The following is a 24880-nucleotide window of genomic DNA, read 5'->3' on the forward strand; positions in this document are numbered from 1 at the left end:
AGGCTTCGTGACCATGGTAGGAGTAGATTGTGCTAGTGTTTAGTGAGTCTCAGTAAATGGCAACCTTCAGGATACCTTTGGCTAGTGGCTGTGGAGATTGTTTTTCACCCCTGGGCAGTCTGTCTGGCGAGTGCAACCATGCCATATGGTTTGCATTTACACCCAGCTGTGTGCATGAATAGCAGAAATAAATAGGGTCCATAACATTAACAATCCCCATCTGAAGTTTAAAATGAACATGAACTTATATCAGAGAAATTTCACTCTCCAGGACCCCAGCCAGCCTTCAGTGGAGGGTTGATAGTCAACCTCAGAGTGCAGTGTGTGTGTTCGTGTTGTGGTTTGGTTTGGAGAGCCTAAGGGTGTGGTCTTAAGGTTTTTAATCAGCATGTGGTGTTGTGATGTTTGTGTGTGCTCACAGTGCACGTTGTTGGTTTGTATAAAACTCTACTAACCGGCGTGTTTTGGCTAACCTCAGGGCAGCGGGACAGAACAGAGAGGGGACAAGGCAGAGACTGAGAGGAAGGGTTCCAGGGAGGACCACCACCACCACAAACACCATCACAAGCACCAGCACCAGTACAGCCAAGACCAGGCCGATGCCGAGGGGGAGGAGGAGGAGGAGGAGGAGGAAGAAGAAGAGGGCGAGGGTGAGGACAATGAGGAAGAGAGGACCCTGAGAACGGAGTCATCCAGAAGACCCCAGCACATCCACCACCGCTCCTCCTCCACCCGGACTGAGCACCACAACCACCACCACCACCATCACCATCACAGCAGTCGTGCCAGGGGCCTCTCTCGGCAGGAGACTCTGGACTCAGAGACCCCTGAGAGCCGAGAGAGCCGGGAAAGCAGGGACTCGGCCTATAACGAGCCACACACTCAACTCCTCCACCGGGAGGAAGAGGAGGAAGAGGAAGAGGAGGTGGAGGTGGAGGGCCTCGAAGAGGGGCACCTCCAACATCAGCAGCGTTATGAGCCTCTGCCCCCCCATCGGGAACACAACCACCATCACCACCACCACCACCACAGGGGCGGGGCCGACGAGGCCGGTCACGTTCCGGGACACCATCGCTCCAAGGAGCGCGAGCAGGACCACAATGAGCGCAACAAGCAGCGCTCCCACCACCACCACCGGCCGGCCCGCGACCATCACCACCACTACTACGACCGGGACAGGGACCGGGACCGAGAGGTGGAGGTGGCCTCCAAAAAGAGGGGCGACACTGGGGGGGACTGGGCCAGGGACTCGTACATCCAACAGTGAGCACCAAAGCCTTCTCCTCTCTCTGCACCTCTGTCAGTGATGTTTGGACTCACTCCACTTCCACATGAAGACCATCTTGTTCTCCCATCGTGCTGCTATATACCCTGATACCCCTAATACCAATTTACGTATGCTTCCTTTGTTAAGGCTGTTGCATCCTTAGCAATGGCAGCAATTTAATTATAAAAATATGAATTTAAATATAAATAGATATATGTATGTGTGTATCTATGCATAGACGTTGTCGTTTATGTGTGGATATGCATGAATATTCTTAAATATGCATATTTTAAAACCTGTGTTCGATAAAGCATGACACAAAGCAGAATTTTTTTCTGTCCTGAGCTGTGCTTTCTGTGATTAGAATTTTTATTTTTTTTTATTGGGGTTTTTTTTTTTTTTTTTGCTTGCTACAACTTGAATAATTTGTTCCTTCAGACTACTGCTAGGGTTGACTGCTAGAGTTGACTAACCAAGTTAGTTTGATATCAGCAGATATCTTTGGTTTAATTTTATGTTCATCTTTTGTTGCTTAGGTTTTTTTTTTAATACTGCATCAATGGTTTTAAACATTTGATCCTCATATACTGATGCCTCCTTTGAGGTGCACCTTAGTCTTGCCTTACAAGACAAAATATTTCTAAAATAACTTCCTGTCTAACATGCAGTACTGTTCTATTTATATGGGTCCAGAAGCATTTTCTTACACTGACGCACCCTCTGTTCTGCACTTTTAACTGATTCACATTGGTGTCAAATGAAAAGAATTTGATATGCCATCGCAACGTACGTGTCGTACCACACTCCACGAAGACTCGTCTTTTATCAAGTTCAACCTGTTTTCTAATGACTTCGTGTTTTATTTCTATTGACTTTTACGAAGAATGTCAGTTAGGGCATCACTGCAAATTTAAGAGGGAAAAAAAACCAAACATTTTGCAAAACCTACAGAAACCATTCCAACGTTTTATCACTTAACGAAGATAGCATTCTTTGCCATTATTTTACCATTTGAGCACTACTGAATTTTGGCCAATTTCAACTCGTTCCCTTGACTGTTGGCTGCTTAAAAGCTTAATGTCTAGTGATGGTGCTCCACCCTGGCATTGTGATGCCTGATGAAGGGTCAGGAAGGCCCTTGTAGGACTTGACATTTTAAAGGATGTGTCGGGATATCAGTGCATGATACTCAAAATCTTAAAAGGGAGGCTCCAACGCAAAACAACATGAAACTCATTTAGTGTGACGTGTTAAACCATGTTGTCTGTCTCCGTGGCTCTCCGAAGCGGCGATGGCTAGAAAGAATTGCCCCTCTGGGATAAATAAAGTTGTCTGAATCTGAATCTGAAGACTTGTGGGGACCCCCTCCTCTGATTGGAAGAACTACAACGAGCAGCGCGGTTGATTTTCCAGCTACTTCCGCCTACAAGGCGAAGTGGGCGGAGACTATGAAACCGCGTCCCCGGGCAGAGGGAAACCGTTAGCTTGCTCCCACAAGCAGACTTCGCTAACTTGAAAGTAATTTCTGCAAACAGTCTTGAGGGTTATACGTTGGATGTGGACACGTCAATATAAGCTAAATATAAGCCACAATGTTTTTGAGCAATACACGAACCTGCTAATGCTAGTTCGTCGCAACTTCTCCATAACGTACCCTGCTCCGCCCCGCGTTTGAGTGACAGCTTCTTTGGGCCCCGCCCATTTGCGGTCGTTTTTCAAACCAGGAAGCTAGAACATACCAGTCCGCTTCGGGGGGGGGGGGGTTCGTGGGTCTCTGGGTCGTATTTTAACGTTAGGTAGGCACCTACCAAAAAAATGTAGGGAATAAACAGCGTTGGAGCGTCCCTTTAACTGACTCAAAGGGCGTCTTGGTTTAGTATTTTTTTGGTAAAATAGTGGGGTTCATTCACTATGCCCTTCTGTTTACATTACCACCCCATCCCAATTTAGTTTTTTTTTTTTTTGGTTTTGCTTGAATATTGAAATTATGACTTAAACTCTCCATTTCTATGCTATTTCCAGGGTAGCATTACAAATTTTTAATAGTGTACATGTGTATGTACATAATGTATAAATACAAAGAATAAAGTTGGCAACAAAAGACTGATATGGGGGGACAAGAACTTCGAACGGTCTGCATTCATTTGTAGCTATCTGTGTGTGTGTGTGTGTGTGTGTGTGTGTGTGTGTGTGTGTGTGTGTGTGTGCGCGCGCGCGCGCGCGCGCGCGCCTGCATTGACTGATATCCGATGCTTGGGATTCCGGACTGGGTGTTGTCTGGTCCACAAAGTAAGGATCCAGACAGATGAGGAAAACTGCAATGTCTATAAATAGTCATCTGAGACTGCTGAGAATCTGAGGTGGAGCCGCCAGCCTCCCCCGAGCCGTTGTGACGTGACATGAGTGACTACACCCAGCAGACGGGTCTAAATTAGGGGCCTCTTCTTCCTTCACTACATTACTTCCATCGACCGTAATTACTTCCGTCGACACTAGTTGCCAAACTAGCGTACAACTTCCACCCACCCACCTCGGTGATGTTTTCGCAGGCTTGATCTCAAGGCAATCTTTAACAAGTTCAACAGTAAAGATACAGGACCCTATATAAAAACGCATGCTTTGACAAGTGATGTTTCCTAATGGATGCACTGTGCTGTCACTTTCATGTTTTCGTTACGTTGACGGGTTGATAAATGAGCTAATGGTATTCCCTGACGTGGTGGGTGAGTTAAGTTAATTGAGAGAGGTCCTTTGAATCATGCATTCAGCCTGTGTGCGTGAATCTGAATCCCCTTAAACCTAAAACTCATGTATACAAATCATTTTCCAGTCAACCCATTGCTTAATGACTTACCACTGATCAGATTTCCATTTAAAGACCCATATTCCAATAACACACGGCCAAAGTGTAAGCACACGTCACATAAGCCAGGGAAGAAAGCGAAACAAAAAAAATGTACGTTTTAATCGTAGAAACTTTAATGTCACAAAATGTCATTTTAAGACATCAGTTTAAGGGAGCGTAAAGAGCAGGAACACACCGGCATCGTCCACCTCCTCCTCCTGTCTACATCCCTACGATGTAGAAAGGAGGAGGAGGTGGACATAAAGAATAAATTGTTAATACCTCCCATGACCTCCTTCTGCACACTACTTCCTGATCCATGGTCTGTGAGCCTGCAAATCCGCTGTAGCCATGGTAGCTATGTCGTCACTGTTGTTATGGTGACACTAGCAGCACTGCATTCGCCGATACTCATTCACTCGCTCTCCCCTGCCCCCCCCCCTCAAAAAAGTTTCTTGCCCTCAGATCCCTCCCTGCCCCTCTCTCCTGCCCTCAGTGTTTATAGAGCTCATCCCTATATGGCCCACAGTTTTAGAGAGCAGCTGCTGAGAGGCAGATGTTGTAAACAGCGCACCGAGTGTCTGTCAACACTGGCTTGTCTAAGCATGCCGTGCATGAGGCTGCAAACACTTTTCGGTTCCCTCCTCTCCAGTCTCTTATAAGGGCCGCCGCCGGACAACGGTCCCGTTATGCTGACCGATAAGCGAAAGAAAAACATTCTCTCTCTCTCTGCTCAGTTCTTTGTGAACTTGGCAATAAAAAAGCCAATAGTGTCCCAGTTGGCCGTGCATGGTAGGGGTGTTGGCGGCTCGGCGGGGCCCTCTGACCCCGTTTGGTCCCAGCTTAGTTCAGGGCTGAATCTCTGGAGGCACCGCAGCTGCTCAGGTGACAGGCCAGCTCCCAGCATGCCTTCGGCGCCGATGTGAGGCTCCTGAGAAAGAGTGAAAATATACTCAATACTTTTGTGGCTGTCTTTTGTTTTTCTATTTATGGGCACGTTTGTCGGTCCGTCTGTGAGGCCAAAGCGCCCTTTCCTTACCTGAGGCTGGAGTGTGAGGCAGGGAAACGTATGGAGGGCCCAGGCCACCTGCTCCTCATTCTCTGCTAGAGTGACCGTGCACGTGCTGTACACCAAGACCCCGCCTTTCTTCAACAACTTCACTGCCTGCAATCAAATGGAAAATTATATTTCATATATGCACACACATGCTTGCACACAATTTTAGAGAACCACTGTTTCTTTTGTGCATCACTAGAATTTTAAATTGTCCAAGTACACACAAACTTTTCCTTGTGTAAACTTAAGATGCACTCCTCCTCTCTCCGTAGCCTTGAGGAAATACTGGTGGACACTTGACGGAGCACTACGTGTTGCTGGGATAAATGATGAGCTCTGCATGGGACTCTAATCTCCCTGTCATAATCCATCTGCTAGCTACACTTGATGCCAAAATCCACCCTGAAACAGATTTTAAAATTGTTATTTGCGGTAGGGGCCCTTCTTCCAGCAGTTTAATCTTGATTCATGAACACACAACTATGAAGAGCATCGACGCTTGACATATCCTTGACAAACATTTTAAGGAGCTGCTTTTCTGATGATGAAAATGGCATGCTTCATTTCTAGGTGTACTGATATATTTGCTGCTGAAATGCTACTTGTTGTAATATGTAATTAACATCATTTGATTATGAAAGCCACCCACAAGGTTCACTCAAGTCTGGCTTTTGGATAAGTCTACTCATGCAGACGCTTATTTCTTTTTTGTTTTTCAATACTTTAACCTGGCTTTGTATCTGGAGTTTTAAATTTGTATATGCCATAACAGAGGTCAAGATAAAGTTTACATTATCAATTATTCTATCAAGTCATAATTTCAATCCCATAGTTTTCTGATTTAAAATGTGTCTCCAATACATTTAACTGAAGACGCGTTCACATTGTCTGGTACAAACATAATTCTCCTCTGTCACAGCAGCAACACTTGTAAATTCTGTTTTTGGATGGATTTTCCATTTCAGCTTTTCAAACCACTGCAGCCAAGAGCGACTCACTCTGACTGTCCCACACTGCCATCTACTGACCCAGGTAAGTCAATGAAAAGAGAGAAACGGCCATGGTAAGTGATGGGCTACACAGAAAGGAGTGTGTATAAACGTGCTTGTATATTTGTGTGCTTGTTCAAACGTACGGCGTGAAATAACTTGCGCTGCAGAGGCTGGTAGGAGCGGATCTCTTTGAGGCTCCAGGTGCTGGCCATGTTGGGCCTCTGTCCCAGGCCGCTACAGGGGGCGTCCAACAAGACCCGGTCAAAACTTTCAGGGAGAAAGGGAGGTCCTGCAATATACAGAGACTGTTACGTATCTATTACCATTGCAGAAGAAAATGACTTTAGACGTGTCTATGAACGTTCTCATTCATCCAGGTCATGGTTATCCAAAGGAGTTGAATCAAGTGCAACTGGACTTGGTATATATCCGTGAAGACGTTTCGCCTCTCATCCAAGAGGCTTCCTCACTTCGTGCCTTTCTAACTAGACCAAGCTAGTCTGACTGGCTGGTGATGAGACACCTATCCAGGTGGATAGGTGACTTTAGACCCATCGTGGTTCCTCTGGCTTTTCATTCAGCTTGATCTTTCTGGTTTTAGTGTCTCACACTGTTCTTAATGTCTTCCTTTTATGGCAAGCTGTTTTATCATTTATTCATTTTAAGGCACTAGTCGCTAAAATTTAAACACTAGTACTTGTTTTTTAGACACTAGTCACTATTCTGACAGTCACTAGTTGCAAAGAATTAGATACTAGGTATGTTAGAATGACACTAGTACTAACTGCGTTGACAAGTCAGTTTCCTATTTTACTAGCCAGATTGGGCTACTTTTTATTTGACTGGGCGGATAAAAATGGCACTGATAAACATAATTATTATTACATACATACACTGGACGGACAGAGAAACCTTCTGCTAAACAGCAGTAAAAAAAAGGCGATTTTTGATTGGGCTATTCAAATCTGGCAACACTGTGTCCACTAGTTTCTTATTTTAGCTACTTGCAACTACTTAAAAAACCCTTGTCACTGTTCTAAGAATTTCTTTTTTTGCAATTAGTAACTTCACAATAGCAACTAGTTTTTAAAAGAATAAGTACGAGTGTTTAATTTTTGAAGACTACTGCCTGTGGGGGCAGCACGGTGGCCCAGTGGTTAGCACGACCGCCTCACAGCAAGAAGGTCGTTGGGTTCGAACCCCATGCCGTCCCAGGTCCTTCCTGTGTGGAGTTTGCATGTTTTCCCCGTCTCTGCGTGGATTTCCTCCGGATGCTCCGCTTTCCTCCCACCATCAAAAAGACATGCATGTTAGGGTTAATACTCCTGTCTGTGCCCCTGAGCAAGGCAATGGAAAGAAGAACTGGAGTTGATCCCCGGGCGCTGCAGCTGCCCACTGCTCCTATACCATAGGATGGGTTGAATGCAGAGAACAAATTTCATTGTAACCTGTACAACGACAAAAATGGCTTTCTTCTTCTTCCCTCTCTTTCTTCTAAACGGCCCATAGTCTACCAGCTAAATGCAACCCACCATAAAAAAGATGGCTGAGGTGATTAGGCACTAGTCACAAAACATTAGATACTAGTACTTACTTTTTAAATACTAGTCGCTATTCACTTGTCACTATCCTAAAGTTACTAGTTGCTAAAAAAAAGAAAAAAAAAGATGCTGGGTCTAAAAGTAGATTTTTACTCATCTCAAACACAATTCTACTAGTAATTATATATTAGTCACGAATAACTATTTTCCCCCCTTTTTCCCCCAATTGTATCTGGCCAATTACCCCACTCTTCTGAGCCGTCCCGGTCGCTGCTCCACCCCCACTGCTGATCCAGGGAGGGCTGCAGACTACCACATGTCTCCTCTGATACATGTGGAGCCGCTTCTTTTCACCTGACAGTGAGGAGTTTCACCAGGGGGACGTAGCACGTGGGAGGATCACGCTATTCCCCCCAGTTCCCCCTCCCCCCGAACAGGCGCCCCAACCGACCAGAGGAGGCGCTAGTGCAGCAGCCAGGACACATACCCACATTCGGCTTTCCTCCCACAGACACGGCCAATTGTGTCTGTAGAGACGCCCGACCAAGCCAGAGGTAACACGGGGATTCGAACCGGAGATCCCTGTGTTGGTAGGCAACAGATTAGACCGCTACACTACCCGGACGCCCTTAGTCACTCGTAACTATTAATGTTTCTTGCTATTCTAGTAATTACTAGTGAATGTCCCACTGTTACTAGTTGCTTTTGAATAAGGCCTAGTAGTTTTTCAAGTGACTAGCTGCTGTTCAATATGACACTATCAACTTTTTCATTTTGACCAGTCAAATTTGACATTTTGATATCAACAGCCAGTTGTGACAAGTCATATTAATTCACTCGTGTTAAAAATAGATGTCAAGAAAAACATTATTTTGATATCTTTATTTGGAATAGAAACTAGATGTCATTAAAATGCTACTTGTCAATACTGAATAAAAACTAGTATCTGTGATAAGTGAAAATCACAACAGGAACTAATCACTGAGGAATAGTTACTAGCAACTAATACATAATGACTAGTTGAATTGGATTAACAAATAGTGCTATTTAAATAGTGACTAGTCGTTAATGAAAAATTAATATTTAATATGTGACGCCTCATCAGGTTCAACTGATAAGCAGCTTGGTATTTTCCTAGTAAGAATATAAGTGACAAGTGCCTTTAAATTAGGTATTTGTAACTAAAATAGAAGAACTAGTGTTTATTGAATTGTTACTAGTAAAAGAGAAAAGTGACCAGTCATAATCAAATTAGTAACTAGGGCTTTATTCTAATAGAACTAATATCTAATTTTTAGTATTGAGTGACTTTACAACAGCGAATAGTTTTTAAAAAATAAGTACTAGAGTCTAATTTTTAGTGACTATTGCCTTAAAATGAATAAATGAGAATACAGCCTGCCATATACTTTTGTACTTAAATTTGTTTGTTTTATTTGTTGGGCTGCTTTTGTTTTTATACTACTGTGAAGCACTTTGGAACCTTAGTTCAAAAGTTCCTATACAAATAGTTTTACACACTATGAGAGAGAAGGATGCAGCCTATTGTCTGTGTCCTAGGTTTATGATCCATAGTAAACAGACAAAGAGCCAACGTGGTGTTCACACTGACACTTTCCTACCTTCGGTTTGCTGGGCGGGATCGCTGCCCACAGCCTGGGTACTGTTAAAGCAATAGGCTTTGATGCAGTGCAGATTCAACATCTGGGCATTCTGACGAATTCTCTCAAGCTTATTTCGGACCCGGTCCAGGGCAACAACCTCACCCTGCAAATGACAGAAAGAAGGAAGAAAAAAAAAGCATCAAACACATGAGTGAACGAGAACAGCTACAACATCTGTTCAGTTGGCAGTAAAACACAACAGAAGTCCATAATGATTATCTTTTATTTATTCTTTGTCCACGCCAGGTTTTTTTTCAAGTTGAATGAAACACAATCACTGATTAAATGCAGTTGACCTTACTAGCATGACTAATAGGGTGCAAGCCCACTCCCTCATGGAGTACACTGATTGCGTGGGCCAGAAATAGACAGCTAAAAAAAAAAGGAACGGAGCCTTGGTGTTTCCCATGAACCCCCAAACCTCCTCCTGATGTTGGACGGCTGACTGTTTGTTTATGAGCCCTTTGAGAGTCGTACCTGATCCCCCATGAGGGCAGCGATGTGGCAGGTCTTCCCGCCAGGAGCGGCACACATGTCCAGAATCCGCTCTCCAGGGCGGGGCCCCAGCACGTGACCCACAACCACAGAGGGAAGGTTCTACAGAATCGGAGATACTTTATTTAAATTAATATATTAACTGCCGCACAAAACTTCACTAAACAAGTCTCAGTAACAGCCACAGGACATTATCTTCATCTAAGCCTTATCAATAAACTATTGTAGAGAGGCTAATATATTAATCAAAATAGATAACAGAAAAAACTTATCTATGTGAGTTTCTTTTTCAAGGTAAAGTGAAACAATCTGGGAACTATTTAGACAAACTCTGAAGTTACAAATGCTACTGCAGACATTAATATCTAAAAGTGTATCGCACAGGGGTCAATATGAGTCACTTAAAAGTTATGAGACCACTTGGAATGAGATAAGAAATGATCTACATGTGTGCTTCAAGTGTCGAGAAAACAACAATGAAGGACGTAAGGGGAAATACCTGTAAGAATGCCAGACTGGGCAGAACTCCATCAAAAGAGGGACTTTGGTAAAGTGATTCTACCATTCGGATACCAAGACCGCTGGACAAGAAGAGGTGTACTTTGTTTAACTGCTGTTGGGATTTTCCAGCCCCAGTTCACCAAAATACATACAGCATGATTATTTTTACTCTAAGCCAGGGACCACATCCATCCACTTTACAAGAAAGAGACCAAGAGAGCTAAATCAGCCATTTGTGCCACTTTTAAGACAGATTGAGCTTCAGCATTTTGCTCCAAGAGAAAGTAATAAACAGAGGCTAGGACCTCCCTTGAACTTAACTAAATATCAACATAGTTTCAGTGGCCAACAGTTCGACCCTGGTTCACATAGGGTCAAAGCACATGAATGATTATCCGCCTGGCTGTGCATTTATAATGATGATTGCTTTGTTCGGTGACTATGGTGGGCTAATGGAAAAGATCAATTCTTGAAATGGCAATCAAAGACTACCTACCTGACAGGTTTGTCTGAGCAGAAGATGGTGGAGCGATCCATTTCTGCAACCCCATTTCCCAGAAAAACTCTCTGTCCCTGGAAGAACTTGGCTCCTCGTGTGCACTTGCCCTCCAAATCGGAGAACACAGACACCACATCTCCAGACTTCATGACTGAGAAGACACACATCACAGAGATTTTGAATCCGACAACCCCATCCTGACTGCTAATCTCTTTATGAGAATCTGTGACACTTTGTAAAAGGAAATCTGTCACCGTGATCATAGATGACCAAAAAAAAAAAAAAAAAAAAAACGCGTGCGGTGACTGGAGCTCAGCAAAGCACTGCTTAAAATGTCCACTAACAAAGCATCTTTGAAAATAAGAAAAGAATAATAATAATAACAACATATTCATATGGTTTGAATGACACTGGTTTTACTTTTTTCACTGATAAATATCTCCGTTTCTTACACTTTGGTGTGGCAAGGATCCCCGGAGCAAATACATGCGCACCTCTCAAGACAGCACTGCCACACTGGGCGCCCACAACCACCTCAGAGCTGAGCTGGCTCACAGATCTGAAAGGGGCAGTCAAACACACAGCAAATCATCACTATATCATGTTTCTCATTGTGCCGTTTGTTTGCTGATATTTGACTGAGTTGTTCAGCCCTAACTTTTGTTGAAAGTCAAGCCAAACTTCTATTTCTGTGGTCATTCCATGAAATGGTACACATTGTTTTGGCCCAAAATGATTCCAGCCCAGTGAAAAGACCAATCCCAGTGATTTGGGTCAGTCAGCGAGCTCTTTAAATAAGACTCAGGTTTGGCTGACATTTTGCAAGAATTCCTTGCATACCTCGGACCAATGACAGGAAGGAGCAGCACATCTGGAATGCACGGGTGAGGAAGGATCTTGACGGCAGCCTCATCTGTTGAAGGGCCATATATTTGCTGCTGCAACGAAAATCAGACATTTTTCTTTATAGTCTTGAGAAAATTAAAAACTTGGGACCAATTACCTGCTTTGCACAAACATATGTACAACATGTACGCACAAACATATACACCAACACATTTTTTGCTTCTTTTTCTTTTTTAAATCAAAGACTCACCTTTTTCAGCTCTTCCTTGAGCTTTTGTCTTATCTCTTCCAGGGGAGCTAGGTGAGTACTGACCCGCACGCATGTGTATGCCGGTGGGTGAGACAGGCACATGAGCAGCCTCTGAAACCGGCATTCTGCCTCCTTAAGCCCCGATGCAGCCAATATCTGAAAACAAAACAAGGTGAAATGAGAGCGTGTTGAGGTAAAATGTAAAGGTGGAAGTACGCAAGGGATGTGGTGTGATTTGCTAGCTGCAAAAAAAAAATGTTGGCAAACCTTATGAACGTACACACACACACACACACACACACACACACACACACACACACAAGAATGGCATGTGTAAATACTGGTGTGTGGTGTAGGCTACCCACCTCCTTGTTTAAGAAAACATCCTTCAAGTAATTATGGACTTCTGGCTTCAGAGAAATTTGTGCAAAAATGGGCATTTCTTCAATTCTTAAGACGATGTCTAGCTGTCTGGTGGTACCATTAACCAATCAGTGATTAAAATTTAACATTTGCTTAATATACGTATTCTGAAGGAGACAATATAATGTATCATTATTCATTAATGCCAAAGGCTAATTTTGACAGCCTCTATCACCGACATCCCCTCTTTTTAGCAGTAGTTAACATATAAATCGAAGAAAGTTTAACGTTTAGTTACCTTGATATTCACTTATTATTAACTAGTACTAATGACCGTGGTACTCACGTTTAGTACACGCTTCGTAGCGTCGAGCTGATACTTCCGTATACGTCATCAGTATTTACATACTTGCGACACTGACATTGTAGATTTTAATCCAATTTGTTTGCTGTCCCTATTGAATCCCGTGATAAAATTCTGACAGCATAGTATGAGAATTTGGGCAACAGCGAAGGCAGTTAAACTTGAACTCGGCAGTTCCAAAATATGCAGGTACTTGTGATCTTCTTTCAAAAAAAGGCGGCGAACAACTATGATACGAAATAGTACTTACAAATAATGCTGATATTTTTTTAAGTTCAGAGCCCGACCCTGCGGTAGAATAGTAAAAAAATAAAATGAAAATACGTCCTGTGTCCTTTCCTAACCACTTTTCCTTGACCTCGGTGGAAAACGTCATGGGGTCAAGGAAAGGTGTGAGTGAGAATTCATGACAAGGGATTTAGGAAAAGCCAGCCGCGATGCTAAAAGAATCCTTTCACTGCACTTTTACACTTGAGGCATAATCATGCGACGGCGCAGGTTAATGACGTCAGTCTGCCGCGGTGAAACTACAGCGTTCCGAAGATTGGCTACGTAGGGCGCTGCGTGCGTCCCTACCGCGTTGCGTGAAATACATGGACAACCCGGTGAAACAGTTCACTTCATTACCAAGACTGGAACTGAAATGAAAAAAGGAATATAGGCTACAAGTCACAAAAGTGAAATGAAATGGTTGTCATATTGCGAATGGTTGCCACGCTCACCCCCTTGTCCATTCATATTTATCGACATGAATTCTTATTAGTATGATTATATGAAAATAGTTGGGAGTGTCAAAGAAGGACAGGATTGGGGGCGAGTATATTAGGGACAGTTTGGGTTGGATGGTTTGGAGACAAAGCGAGAGAGGCAAGATTGAGATGGCTTGGACATGTGTGGAGGAGAGACGCTGGGTGTATTGGGAGAAGGATGCTGAATATGGAGCTGCCAGGGAAGAGGAAAGGGGGAAGGCCAAAGAGGAGGTTTATGGATGTGGTGAGAGAGGACATTCAGGTGGCTGGTGTTTGCCGAGGACAGGAAGAAATGGAAACGGATGACCTTATGTGGCGACCCCTAACGGGAGCAGCCAAAATGAGTAGTTTTTGTTGTTAAATTTGTGTAAGATTGTACAAGTTTTTGTCGTAAATTTGCGGGTTTTTCTCGTAAATCTACTAGTTTTTTTTTTAATATTGCCCCCCCCCGGCTCCGTTTTTTTTTTTTTTTACCTACAATGGCCCTAATACGCCGTCGTACCTACAGGTTTCACACAACGTTGACATTTCAAAACATATAAGCATATTAGCAAGTTATTGCATTATATGGAAAATGCGTAATAAGCAGCTGTTGTGGCAGGAATGAGGAAAAACACATGAGACCAAGACGAGTTTGATGTTTATTCCTCAACTCCAAAAACCAACTGCAGCAGGAACAACCCTGCCCCGGCGAGCCTGGGAACGTAAACCACGCCCCCAGCTCATAGTCCTGCTGAGTGAGAGGCATAGCCCCTAGTGTCCGCCACACTGTGACGTTATCAATGTACCTTCTCACTCTCCTTACGTAAAGGATGGGTTGGACATGGTCCGGTGCACCCTATGCAAAAGAAGACTTACTTCCGAGTCACTTCACTGTTCAGGCCCCTTGCTAAGCAAAAAAAAAAACACAAAAAAAACAACCCTATTTGAACGCAGCCCGAGAGTCGGTAAACCCTCCTCTATTATAAATGGGGCCCCGAATAGAGCATCTGCGTAGACATTCTCTTGGAAACCACATGGCTGGCGAGGCCTGCCATTTCTTATTTTTTAACACGATTTGAAAATGTCGTGCAGTTCATTCACAGAAGTCTAACGTTCTCACAATAACACAAATCATTACAGCTTCCGCGTTTCTGTTCGAGGATGGGGGTTAAGTGGCGTCGCAAACCCTGCGACGGTTCGGCCGCCTCCGTCTAACCACGTGGTTTCCGAGAAAATGTCTCAGGCGAACACACAACTTCCCGTGCCACGATCACTTCCGTGAGGTCACCTCTTGTTTACATTAAACTTGAAAAAAATGGCGGGTGGACAGGATTATTTCACTGTTTTACTATTTTTCATGTATTGCCAGTGTTTGCACAACACGCAGTTGCTTTATTTGCTGATGCTGTTGCATCAGCTCCATTCCTCGGCCATACTGCGACGGAGCAGGGAGGAGTATTTGGCGGCAAGGATGCGGCGGCGTCGCCTGTACCTCCGCCGGCGGAACGCGCTGGTGGCGCTGATGGGGAACATCGGCGGGCTGCTGGGCTCGTCCATCGACCGGCACATCAGGCTCCGGGAGAGCAGACACGGCCGGGTGTTTTGGTCCTCGGTGCTGGAAAACTTCGGGGACGAGCAGTGGCTTTGTCTCTTCCGTATGTCGCGACGGACGTTTGAGCTTCTGGTCACGGAGCTCGAGCCCTCCCTCAAAAAGCAGACCACCAACTACCGCGAGCCCATCGAGCCGCGCCGCAGGCTGGCCGTGGCGCTGTGGTGGTTCGCCACGGCGTGCGAGTACCGCACCATCGCGTCTCTGTTCGGGGTGGGCATCTCCACCGTCTGCATCCTCGTCCGTGAGGTGACCGCAGCGATCCTGCGCAACCTCTACCGGAGGTTCGTCTCGCTGCCCGCCGGCCAGCATCTGGACGACACCATCGCCGGGTTCGAGCAGCGTGGGTATCCGCAGTGTGGCGGGGTCCTGGATGGCACCCACATACCCGTCATCCCTCCCCGCGACAACCCCGCGGACTATTGCAACACAAAGGGATGGCACTCCATTATCCTGCAGGCTGTTGTTGACCACAACTACTGGTAGGTGGATGGGGCGGTTTGCTGTAATAATAATGATAAATTCATGTCTGAAATTCAATGTTATGAATATTTGACCTTTTGAGGACACACGTGATTCGTCTGACCATACCATCTGGAATTAGCGTACAATTTATCTACCACTACTTTACTTTCGTCAGGGGTCGCCACAGTGGGTCATCCGCTTCCATTTCTTCCTGTCCTCTGCATCTTCCTGTCACTCCAGCCCACCTGCATGTCCTCGCACATCCATAAACGTATACAATATAGCGTATACAGTCAATAGTGTAACCGGTTATTTTCTTGCCCGGTGCGGGATTCGATACGAGATGTACTGCACCACAAGGCGACGTCACTAACCGCTCGGCTAAAGGGTCAGACCCGTTATCTAGGGACTAACGTGTGTTATTACTAGTTTACAATAGCATTAACAATATATGCAATACAATATATACAATATATGTATGGCGTATACATTTTATTGTGTATGTCTTTAGCTTTACAGACATTAATGCTGGTTGTCCTGGCGGCACACACGACGTGCAAGTTCTGGCAAGCTCAGATCTCTACCGAGTAGCAGAAGTCCTACAAGATGGCTACCTTTTTCCCAGAGAGGTAATATTTATGTATTTTACCGACTTGCAGGTTGCATTAAATGTTGTTCAACATGCCTCCTAAGTCAGTTTCATGTGTTATCTCACAGAAGTCCAGATTTGTGAACAATGTGGAAATACCCGTACACCTGATTAGCGATCCTGCCTATTCACTGAAGAGATGGTTAGTTAATGGTTACTCAAAGCAGCAACAACTGACTGAAGACCAGCAAAAGTTCAATATCAGGCTGAGCTCTGCTTGGATGGTTGTTGAGGACGCCTTTGGACGGTTGAAAGGACGATGGAGATGTCTCATGAAGCAGAATGACGTCGACCTAAAGATTATGCCTGACATTGTTGCCGCCTGCTGTGTGCTCCACAACCTGTGTGAGCTCAACAAAGAACAGTTTTTGTCTGAGTGGAATGTCGCTCCACCACAAGGTGAAGATGAAGAGGGAGATCAACCCGATGAAGGCCAACTGAATGAAGATGTCCAAGCCATCCGCAATTCTATCCTCGCCTTATTGTGAAGCACGTGAACTAAGCAATCTCCCAAGGAGAGCTGTGTGTATGTGACTTTTCTTTCCAACCAAACACAACACCGGCAAATTTTACCAAATAATTCCTCGCCTCTTGGCTTGAAGGTCTGCTAATTAATAAAATCAGCTGGTGTACCGAGTAGGAACGAACACCCGCATGAACACACATGAACTTTCATGGTGCGTGGTTGGTTGCTGTGGATCTTTGCTGTTACGGGACAGTATTCATATAGAATTCAAATTCATGTGGGGCAAATCACCCCTTATACATGTACAGTTTTTTTAAGTAAAAAGTTTCTCTTTAAGAATGACTTATTTTCTTCTTGCATCCCCATTGTTCAGTTTCAGAACACTTGTAAAAAAATAATGCAACGCTGGCCTTTTTGTTTGAAAATATTTAGTCTTAAAAACTAGCACCAACATCCATTGACATAAAAAAAAGCTCTTCGCCATCATGTATACTCTCAACAGCAAGTACAGTGTTGTTCAACAAAAAAACTCCTTCAAAACCTCACAGAACAGTGGGGCAAATTAAACTAGAGCAAATGCAGCAACAAACCCCTTTATAAACACTGTAGGTTACAAAAATGGTCTTGTGGTACGAGTACAAGAACGTCAACTCTAAATCAGTACTTCCGTGTGACTATTGTGCAAACGGAGTTGTGCAAGCAAGTCTTTTGTCCTTTCTAAATACTTGGAAAATATGGTCCTCAAACAAAACACTTTCACAGCTGTAAAAATTGGCCTCATCAAGAGCATTATTGTAACTTTATTTTAAATTAGTTCTCACAAGAACTGAGTCACATCATTGGATTCATGAATCTACAATTTACTAAAAAGTTAAAAAAAATTAAAACAAGGTAAAAAATCAAAGTGCTGCTGTCAGAACTGACAAAGGTATAAAAACCTTAAGAGAGTTTTCATTACAGAGTGCAAAAGTCTCAAGCTTCAGTTATGAGAAAGCACAGTGCTGAAGTTGAGTATTAATACCCCATCATCTTTTTGCAGCTGCACTGATGAGCCAAAACATTATGAACACTCACAAGTGTACCAAATAACATTGATCATCTCAAAACAAGGACAAATGTCAAGGTCTGGGTATGTTAGATGGTAAGCGAACAACTAATTCCAAATTGCCAAATTGTTATGGCCTTTGTTATGGTCAGAAATAGCAAGGTTTTTGGGGTGCTCCCGGTCAGCATTGGTGAGTACCTACCAACAGTGATCCGAGGAGGGACAAACCGGCAACAGGGTGTTGGATGCCCAGGGTTCATCGATGTGCGAGGGCAACGAAGGCTATCCCATCTGGTCCGAACCAACAGAAGGTCTACTGTTGCACAAGTCACAGGAAATTTTAACGATGGTTATGGGAGGAATTTGTCACAACACAGTGCATCGCACTGTGCTGCATATGGGGCTCCATAGCCACAGACCAGGAAGAGTGTCCATAATGACCCTTGCCCTCTGTCAAAAGTGCCTACAATGGTCACATAAGCGTCAGAACTGGACCTTGGAGCAGTGGAAGAAGGTCGCCTTGTCCGATGAACCCCATTTTCGTTTAGATCACGTGGTTGGCCGTGCATGTGTGTACTGTTAACCTGGGGAAGTGATAGCACCAGGATGCACCGTTGAAAGACACGCTTGTGGAGGCAGTGTGGTGCTCTGGGCATGTTCTGCTGGAAAACCCTGGGTCCGGCCATTCATGTGGACGTCGATTTGACACGTGCCACCTACATAAACATCTTTGCAGACCAGATACACCCCTTCATAGCAATGGTATTCCCTGATGGTAGTGGCCTCTTTCTGCAGGATAATGTGTCCTGCATCGCTGCAAAAATTGTTCAGGAATAGTTTGAGGAACATGACAAGAGTTCAAGGTGTTGCCCTGGCCTCCAAATTTTCCAGATCTCAATCCGATTGAGCATTTGTGGGATGTGCTGGACCGACAAGTCCGATCCGTAGTGGCTCCACCTCGCAACTTACAGGACTTGAAAGATGATCTGCTAATGTTTTGGTGCCAGATACCACAGGACACCTTCAGGGGTCTTGAAGAGTCCACGCCTCTACCGGTCAGCGTTGTTTTGGTGGTACACGGAGGACCAACAGCATATTAGGCCACTGATTTTGTCATTATATTCTTACAATGAATTTGTTCTCTGCATTTAACCCATCCTATTGTATAGAAGCAGTGGGCAGCTGCAGTGCCCAGGGACCAACTCCAGTTCTTCTGTCCATTTTCTTGGTCGGGGGCACAGACAGGAAGGAGTATTAACCCTAACATGCACGTCTTTGGATGGCAGGTAGTCATAACGTTTCAGCTCATTAGTACCAATATACACTCACCGGCCACTTTATTAGGCACACCTGTCCAACTGCTTGTTAACGCAAATTTCTAATCAGCCAATCACATGGCAGCAACTCAATGCATTTAGGCACGTAGACATGGTCAAGACAATCTGCTGCAGTTCAAACCGAGCATCAGAATGGGGAAGAAAGGTGATTTAAGTGACTTTGAACGTGGCATGGTTGTTGGTGCCAGACGGGCTGGTCTGAGTATTTCAGAAACTGCTGATCTACTGGGATTTTCACGCACAACCATCTCTAGGGTTTACAGAGAATGGTCCGAAAAAGAGAAAATATCCAGTGAGCGGCAGTTCTGTGGGCGAAAATGCCTTGTTGATGCCAGAGGTCAGAGGAGCGTGGCCAGACTGGTTCGAGCTGATAGAAAGGCAACAGTAACTCAAATAACCACTCATTACAACCGAGGTATGCAGAAGAGCATCTCTGAACGCACAACATGTCGAACCTTGAGGCAGATGGGCTACAGCAGCAGAAGACCACACCGGGTGCCACTCCTGTCAGCTAAGAACAGGAAACTGAGGCTACAATTCGCACAGGCTCACCAAAATTGGACAATAGAAGATTGGAAAAACGTTGCCTGGTCTGATGAGTCTCGATTTCTGCTGCGACATTCGGATGGTAGGGTCAGAATTTGGCGTCAACAACATGAAAGCATGGATCCATCCTGCCTTGTATCAACGGTTCAGGCTGGTGGTGGTGGTGGTGTAATGGTGTGGGGGATATTTTCTTGGCACACTTTGGGCCCCTTAGTACCAATTGAGCATCTTGTCAACGCCACAGCCTACCTGAGTATTGTTGCTGACCATGTCCATCCCTTTATGACCACAATGTTCCCATCTTCTGATGGCTACTTCCAGCAGGATAACGCGCCATGTCATAAAGCTCGAATCATCTCAGACTGGTTTCTTGAACATGACAATGAGTTCACTGTACTCAAATGGCCTCCACAGTCACCAGATCTCAATCCAATAGAGCACCTTTGGGATGTGGTGGACCGGGAGATTCGCATCATGGATGTGCCGACAAATCTGCAGCAACTGCGTGATGCTATCATGTCAATATGGACCAAACTCTCTGAGGAATGTTTCCAGTACCTTGTTGAATCTATGCCATGAAGGATTAAGGCAGTTCTGAAGGCAAAAGGGGGTCCAACCCGGTACTAGCAAGGTGTACCTAATAAAGTGGCCAGTAAGTGTACATACATACACACAATATTTCCAAGACTACAAGTCACAATGGAGTATAAGTCACACCGAGCAAAAAAGGTGTTGTTGTGAGAAAAAAAGTCATATTTATATGTTGGTATACCAGAGCGCTGTGTGGGACTGTTTTCTTAATCCCGCTCCCACTGGATTTCTGACCATTCACGCCTGCACAATAGAGTTCCATTGATTTTGTCTCTTCTCCAGTCCCGCCGGGCAAACACATTTTTTTACTGTGTAGTATTAATAAAGAGATGCATATCTGTCAGTAATAACATAGCGAAATTACATTCTTGTGCATAATTACATTCATACTAGTGCAATTATTACACTTATTCTAGTGCAAAATTACATTGTATTTATTTTACTTATTTTAGAACATGTGTTGTTAGCTGTGGTTGTTTGTTTTGCTTAGGTTGTTTTATTTTGTTTCGCTTCCCTGTCTTTTAACGAACTGATCAGCGTTGTACTTCGTACAACAATAAAGGTTTCCTATTCTACGTAAAGTAAGCCTACAGCCGAATGTCTCTACAGCAAAGTATGACACATTTATCGGTAGTATCTTGTTTAATATGTGCAGGAATTAGTGTTTTATATTTAAAAGCGAGCTTACTTTGACCATGGAGAACGGAGCGGGTTATGTCGCCTCAACCCAGAGGTGCCAGAGTTGTAAATCAATACTTTAGCATATTTGTCGCAACTAACAAAGTCCGGTTTGTTTCCATCTTTGTCAGTAACACCTGAGCAATTTTTCCAAACGTCAGACTTGCCTTGCTTTCCTTTAGTATAGTTATGACCTGCTTTGAGCTTCTTTTCAACTTCATTTGTTGACTCCATCCTTCTTGTTAGTGCTGGCTAAATCCCAGGACCTGTGAAGTTTTGTTGTTTTGACCGCCCGCCCATGCCCACAGCAATGTTAAAACCGCCCGCTCCCGCAACATTTGCAGTCCTCTAGTGCAGTATTTTCAATTGAGTCACAAGATTAAACGGTGACATCAAGTGTCTTTAGTTGAAATGTAGTGTATTCTTCTGACAACATTACATTGTATGAATCGCTTTGGAATATAAATCGCAGGACCAGCAAGACGAGTATAAAAACAGCAATTTATGGTCAGGGAAATATGGTACTAATACAATGTGTATCGACTATGTTTTGAAATCTTGTAAATCCTAGAATGATTGATGATTATGCAGTATTTATGTGTAGGGCTTATATTTACTTAGTGCTAAATTAGTGCCACAAGATTTCTGAAATAGTTTGTAAGCACAGTTTACAAACAGATCTATGAATCGTACAAACAGTCACTGCACAAGGCCCAATGACTTAAAAGTGAGCTATGTGAGCAGATAGCAATTGGAGCATGCACATTTTACAGGCAGTGTCCAAGCCATCCGTAATGCGTGTGTGGTGATTCTTTTAAGGTCTTGGGCAGTTTGAGTGTGGGTACTGAAAAGAGTCATCCGGGGACATGAACTGTGCAAACGAATGTTCTGCATACTGGGGCATTGATGCTGTGGTTGTTGGTAGTCTGGCTTGAAGCCTGTCACAGAAAGCCATCTGCATAGCTCTCATCTCTTTGCACATGGCTATCTGAAGTGCCTTGAATGAATTTTGCTCAGTCTCTCGCTGTTCCCTCTTAAAGTCCATATACTGACGGACTCGCAGGTCCTCCCTTTCTTGGAACCTATTATCCATTTCCTTCAGCTGCTGGAAGATCGCAGCGGTCATGGTCTCTGTGGCCAGCTGCATCTTGGTCTTTTTCCTTTTTGTGGGACCCCAAGTGCCCAGCATACATCCTGCATACTGTGACTCGGGTGCTGCAGAGGTTTGCAGCCTGGCTAAAACCTGGTCACAAAAAGCCATCCGCATGGCTTGCATCTCTTTGCACATGGCCATCTGAAGTGCCTTGAATGTATTGTGTTCCGCTTCTCGCTGCTCCCGCTTAAAGTTCATGTATTGACGGGCTCGCAGGTTCTCCCGTTCTTGAAACCTGTGATCCATTTCCTTCAGCTGATGGAAGATGGCAGTGGTCATGGCTTCTATGGCCTGGTGCAAGTTAGTCTTTTTCTTTTTCGCTGAGCCATAAGTACCTAACATACAGATTGGGAAGAATGTTAATTCCAGGACGTGTCACGGGGGTTAGTTTGCTGCACTATTTTGTGGAGGACGACACGTTTACGGTTGTTTTGTCATTTATATGTGAATTAGACCAAAGCTGGATAAGGTTGGCTTACTCATTTATTACTGGGAAAAAAATATCAATATAACTTTCATGATTGATTAATAATTGCGGGGAATCCGGTTAATTGGTGGTGAACGTTTAACTGGACACAAATATGGCAGTTAACTTACCATTTATCTGAGGTGTTGATCTGACTGGACCTCGGGCCGGTTCCGAGTCAGCAGAGGGAACGGAGATTCGGATCTCGGATGGAGACCCACGTGAACCTGAAGTGTCTTTGCCATCTTGGTCGTCTTCCTCCTCCTCAGTAGCTGGCCGCTGTTGAGCCGGTGTGGGGCAGGTGTTTGAATGTGCCGGGTTTGCCGACGTGCATACAGGCTGGGCATCTCCCCAAATCACATGGCACAGATCATAAAACCGCCACTCGGTTCGCTCCCCTTCACTGTTTTGGCAGCGGTTGCGCACTGCGTTGAATTTCTTCTTGAGCCACCGCAGTTTGCTGTGAACTTGGGCTTTGGTGCGGCGGACTCCCCGCTCGGCAAGGAGACTGGATATGCTTTTGTAGACCGCCGCGTCGCGCACGGTTCCCGACATTTGCCAACAAATGTGCTTCTCCGCGCGTATGAGGAGAAGTTCTTGGATTTCGGCGTCCTGCCAATGTCCTTCTGCCATGTTAACAGAAATAAGTCGGCCAAAGGCGCTTAAACCGTTTCAGATCAACTTGTTGGGAGACCGCAAACAGCCTGAACGCGACTGTTTTTTTAACCCGGAAATACAAAACGGGAGTCGCCGTCAGACATTCCCTCGTATCCCACGTGACCAGCGAGAGCGCTTCAAACCAACACAGTGTGCAAATGTCATACGTTACCTGGAAAAGGTATGGTAAAGGTTTCTCCCGCCATAGAAACATCACCTAAATGCACAGCTGTCAAATGTAACCGATCGGGAGCAATTAGCGAGACGGCCTTGTGACAGTTTTAGCTTCGTTTAATCACGTGGTTTCTGAGAGAATGTCTACGTCTAGGCGATAGCGTACCGGATGTACGTTTTCATTGGGGGCTTGTTTAACGAAAACTTGTCAAACCCTTTTTTGGGTCAGTATGCCAGACCTTTGAACCCCTTATGCCTGTGTGGATTCATGTACAAACCATAATTTATTTCGGTCAGAATTGGCACATTGCGTATTAATGATCTTCGGGACAAAGAAAGATTTATTTTTTTACATTAAGATACCTGATTTATGTGGCATTCATTGTAAGAGAACGAAACTGTCCTGATCCCGCTATGCAAACCTTAAGGGCAGTGTTTGGTTCATCCCGTGATAATACTGATGTCTTTTCTGCCTCTTCGTGAATCTGCCCTTTATCTTCCCAAAGTGATTGACTGTTATCTAATTTGACCGTCAATTTCTCAGTCTCAGAAAAAAAAGGGACTTAATCAAGTCAAGTTTATTTGTGTAGCCCACCAGTCCCGTAGGGCTTTATAATCAGTACAATATACAATAGTATACAACATACAACACCCTCTATCTTCCTTGGACCCTAGAGCTGAATGATGAGAAACTCCACAAGAGAAACTTTATTATGAAAAAAAATATGGGAGAAACTTCAAGAGGATCAGTAGAGGGATCCCTCTTCTAGGACGGACAGACCTACAATAGATGTCAAATGCACAAAATAAACAAACATAACAGCATTATAATGTAACATCATATATTATACGCAGAGCAAGGTAATGTAGAATACATACAGTTAATGCATAAAATTTAGCAAGTTTAAATGTGCTGGGTAATAAACTTGTAAAGAGAGTGCAAGGCAAATTTAGTGAATCTGTGTCCATCCAGGATGACAGGAACCCCACAGATGCAGTCAAGAGCTGGTGGGACCCCGCGCCACAAACCCAGCTCTGCTCAGCGCAGCCCTGCAGAGAGAAAAGACTTCACATGCACACAAAAGGTGAGGCAGACTTCAACACAGCATTCACACAGAGAGAGAAAGAAGATGAGAGAAGTGATGAGAGTGATGCCGAAGTTGTCATTGCTAAAACAAATAATAGAAAAGCAATTTTAAATGAGAACAGCACAAACAATAGCATAAATCTCCAGGAGGGTGGTACTGTGACCAAGGGAAAACAGGATGCATCACAAACAGACTCCGAAGTAATCAGGTGGTCAAAAGAGAGATAGAGATCATCCATTATCATCAGACAGTCCATAAAGGAAGAACTTTTGTCCTGGAAAGCAAGAAAGAGAGAGACAGTGAGAGAGAGAGAGAGAGAGAGAGAGAGAGAGAGAGAGAGAGAGAGAGAGAGAGAGAGAGAGAGAGAGAGAGAGAGAGAGGCGGGGTGGGGGTGGGGGGGTAGGCACACAATATGGGCACACGTGCTCACAGATACAACCAGAAGGTTAGGTGGGTGCGATGCATTCAGAAAGTTTAGGAACATTCTCGTCGGCAGGACAAAACCAAGAGATTACTGCCGAAACCTACAGTTATAATAAAT

General features: G+C 44.3%; 4 protein-coding genes across 8 annotated transcripts in view; 2 read left to right on the forward strand and 2 right to left on the reverse strand.

Annotated features, from left to right (window-relative positions):
• cacnb2a (calcium channel, voltage-dependent, beta 2a) overlaps positions 1 to 3382 on the forward strand; it is a 53280-nt gene extending 49898 nt beyond the window's left edge. For both annotated transcript variants that reach the window (XM_056299043.1, XM_056299042.1), the window contains exon 13: positions 479 to 3382. In XM_056299043.1, the coding sequence (XP_056155018.1) occupies positions 479 to 1267 (789 nt within the window). In that variant the 3' untranslated portion in view covers positions 1268 to 3382. The remainder of the gene's footprint in view (positions 1 to 478) is intronic.
• An 850-nt stretch (positions 3383 to 4232) lies between these two features.
• nsun6 (NOP2/Sun RNA methyltransferase 6) lies at positions 4233 to 12406 on the reverse strand. Of its 3 annotated transcripts, none has more exons than XM_056299592.1 (11): positions 12323 to 12406; positions 11958 to 12113; positions 11702 to 11799; positions 11314 to 11420; positions 10859 to 11012; positions 10361 to 10442; positions 9844 to 9963; positions 9325 to 9469; positions 6305 to 6450; positions 5152 to 5277; positions 4233 to 5043 (listed from the first exon to the last, which is right to left on the reverse strand). In XM_056299592.1, the coding sequence occupies exons 1-11, from the start codon at positions 12395 to 12397 to the stop codon at positions 4846 to 4848; spliced, it is 1407 nt and encodes a 468-aa protein (XP_056155567.1). In that variant the 5' UTR covers positions 12398 to 12406; the 3' UTR covers positions 4233 to 4845. The 3 variants fall into 3 exon arrangements, with proteins under 3 accessions (XP_056155567.1, XP_056155564.1, XP_056155565.1); XM_056299589.1 differs by having other exon boundaries at positions 11702 to 11796; positions 12323 to 12397; XM_056299590.1 differs by having other exon boundaries at positions 11356 to 11420; positions 12323 to 12397.
• A 423-nt stretch (positions 12407 to 12829) lies between these two features.
• Positions 12830 to 16847, forward strand: zmp:0000000634 (uncharacterized). 2 transcript variants are annotated; one of them, XM_056299594.1, is made up of 4 exons: positions 12830 to 12873; positions 14785 to 15506; positions 16001 to 16118; positions 16207 to 16847. In XM_056299594.1, the coding sequence occupies exons 1-4, from the start codon at positions 12868 to 12870 to the stop codon at positions 16624 to 16626; spliced, it is 1266 nt and encodes a 421-aa protein (XP_056155569.1). In that variant the 5' UTR covers positions 12830 to 12867; the 3' UTR covers positions 16627 to 16847. The 2 variants fall into 2 exon arrangements, with proteins under 2 accessions (XP_056155569.1, XP_056155568.1); XM_056299593.1 differs by lacking the exon at positions 12830 to 12873 and having other exon boundaries at positions 14739 to 15506.
• A 4436-nt stretch (positions 16848 to 21283) lies between these two features.
• LOC130130072 (uncharacterized) lies at positions 21284 to 23133 on the reverse strand. The gene is made up of 2 exons (XM_056299806.1): positions 22552 to 23133; positions 21284 to 22289 (listed from the first exon to the last, which is right to left on the reverse strand). The coding sequence occupies exons 1-2, from the start codon at positions 23051 to 23053 to the stop codon at positions 21616 to 21618; spliced, it is 1176 nt and encodes a 391-aa protein (XP_056155781.1). The 5' UTR covers positions 23054 to 23133; the 3' UTR covers positions 21284 to 21615.
• Between the last annotated feature and the right edge of the window lie 1747 nt (positions 23134 to 24880).

The sequence above is a fragment of the Lampris incognitus genome, chromosome 19 (genome assembly GCF_029633865.1).
Source record: "Lampris incognitus isolate fLamInc1 chromosome 19, fLamInc1.hap2, whole genome shotgun sequence".
In the NCBI taxonomy this organism is placed as follows: domain Eukaryota; kingdom Metazoa; phylum Chordata; class Actinopteri; order Lampriformes; family Lampridae; genus Lampris; species Lampris incognitus.

Excerpts from the sequence above, each read along its gene's own strand:
- zmp:0000000634 (XM_056299593.1), top strand. The coding sequence starts at position 14,773 with ATGTATTGCCAGTGTTTGCACAACACGCAGTTGCTTTATTTGCTGATG. Across the intron at positions 15,507-16,000 it reads GTTGTTGACCACAACTACTG|CTTTACAGACATTAATGCTG; the intron begins GTAGGTGGATGG and ends GTATGTCTTTAG. Across the intron at positions 16,119-16,206 it reads GCTACCTTTTTCCCAGAGAG|AAGTCCAGATTTGTGAACAA; the intron begins GTAATATTTATG and ends GTTATCTCACAG.
- LOC130130072 (XM_056299806.1), bottom strand. The coding sequence starts at position 23,053 with ATGGCAGAAGGACATTGGCAGGACGCCGAAATCCAAGAACTTCTCCTC. Across the intron at positions 22,290-22,551 it reads ATCAACACCTCAGATAAATG|GTACTTATGGCTCAGCGAAA; the intron begins GTAAGTTAACTG and ends TCTGTATGTTAG.
- nsun6 (XM_056299592.1), bottom strand. The coding sequence starts at position 12,397 with ATGCCCATTTTTGCACAAATTTCTCTGAAGCCAGAAGTCCATAATTAC. Across the intron at positions 11,800-11,957 it reads TCAAGGAAGAGCTGAAAAAG|CAGCAAATATATGGCCCTTC; the intron begins GTGAGTCTTTGA and ends TTTTCGTTGCAG. Across the intron at positions 6,451-9,324 it reads TCCCGCCCAGCAAACCGAAG|GACCTCCCTTTCTCCCTGAA; the intron begins GTAGGAAAGTGT and ends TGTATATTGCAG.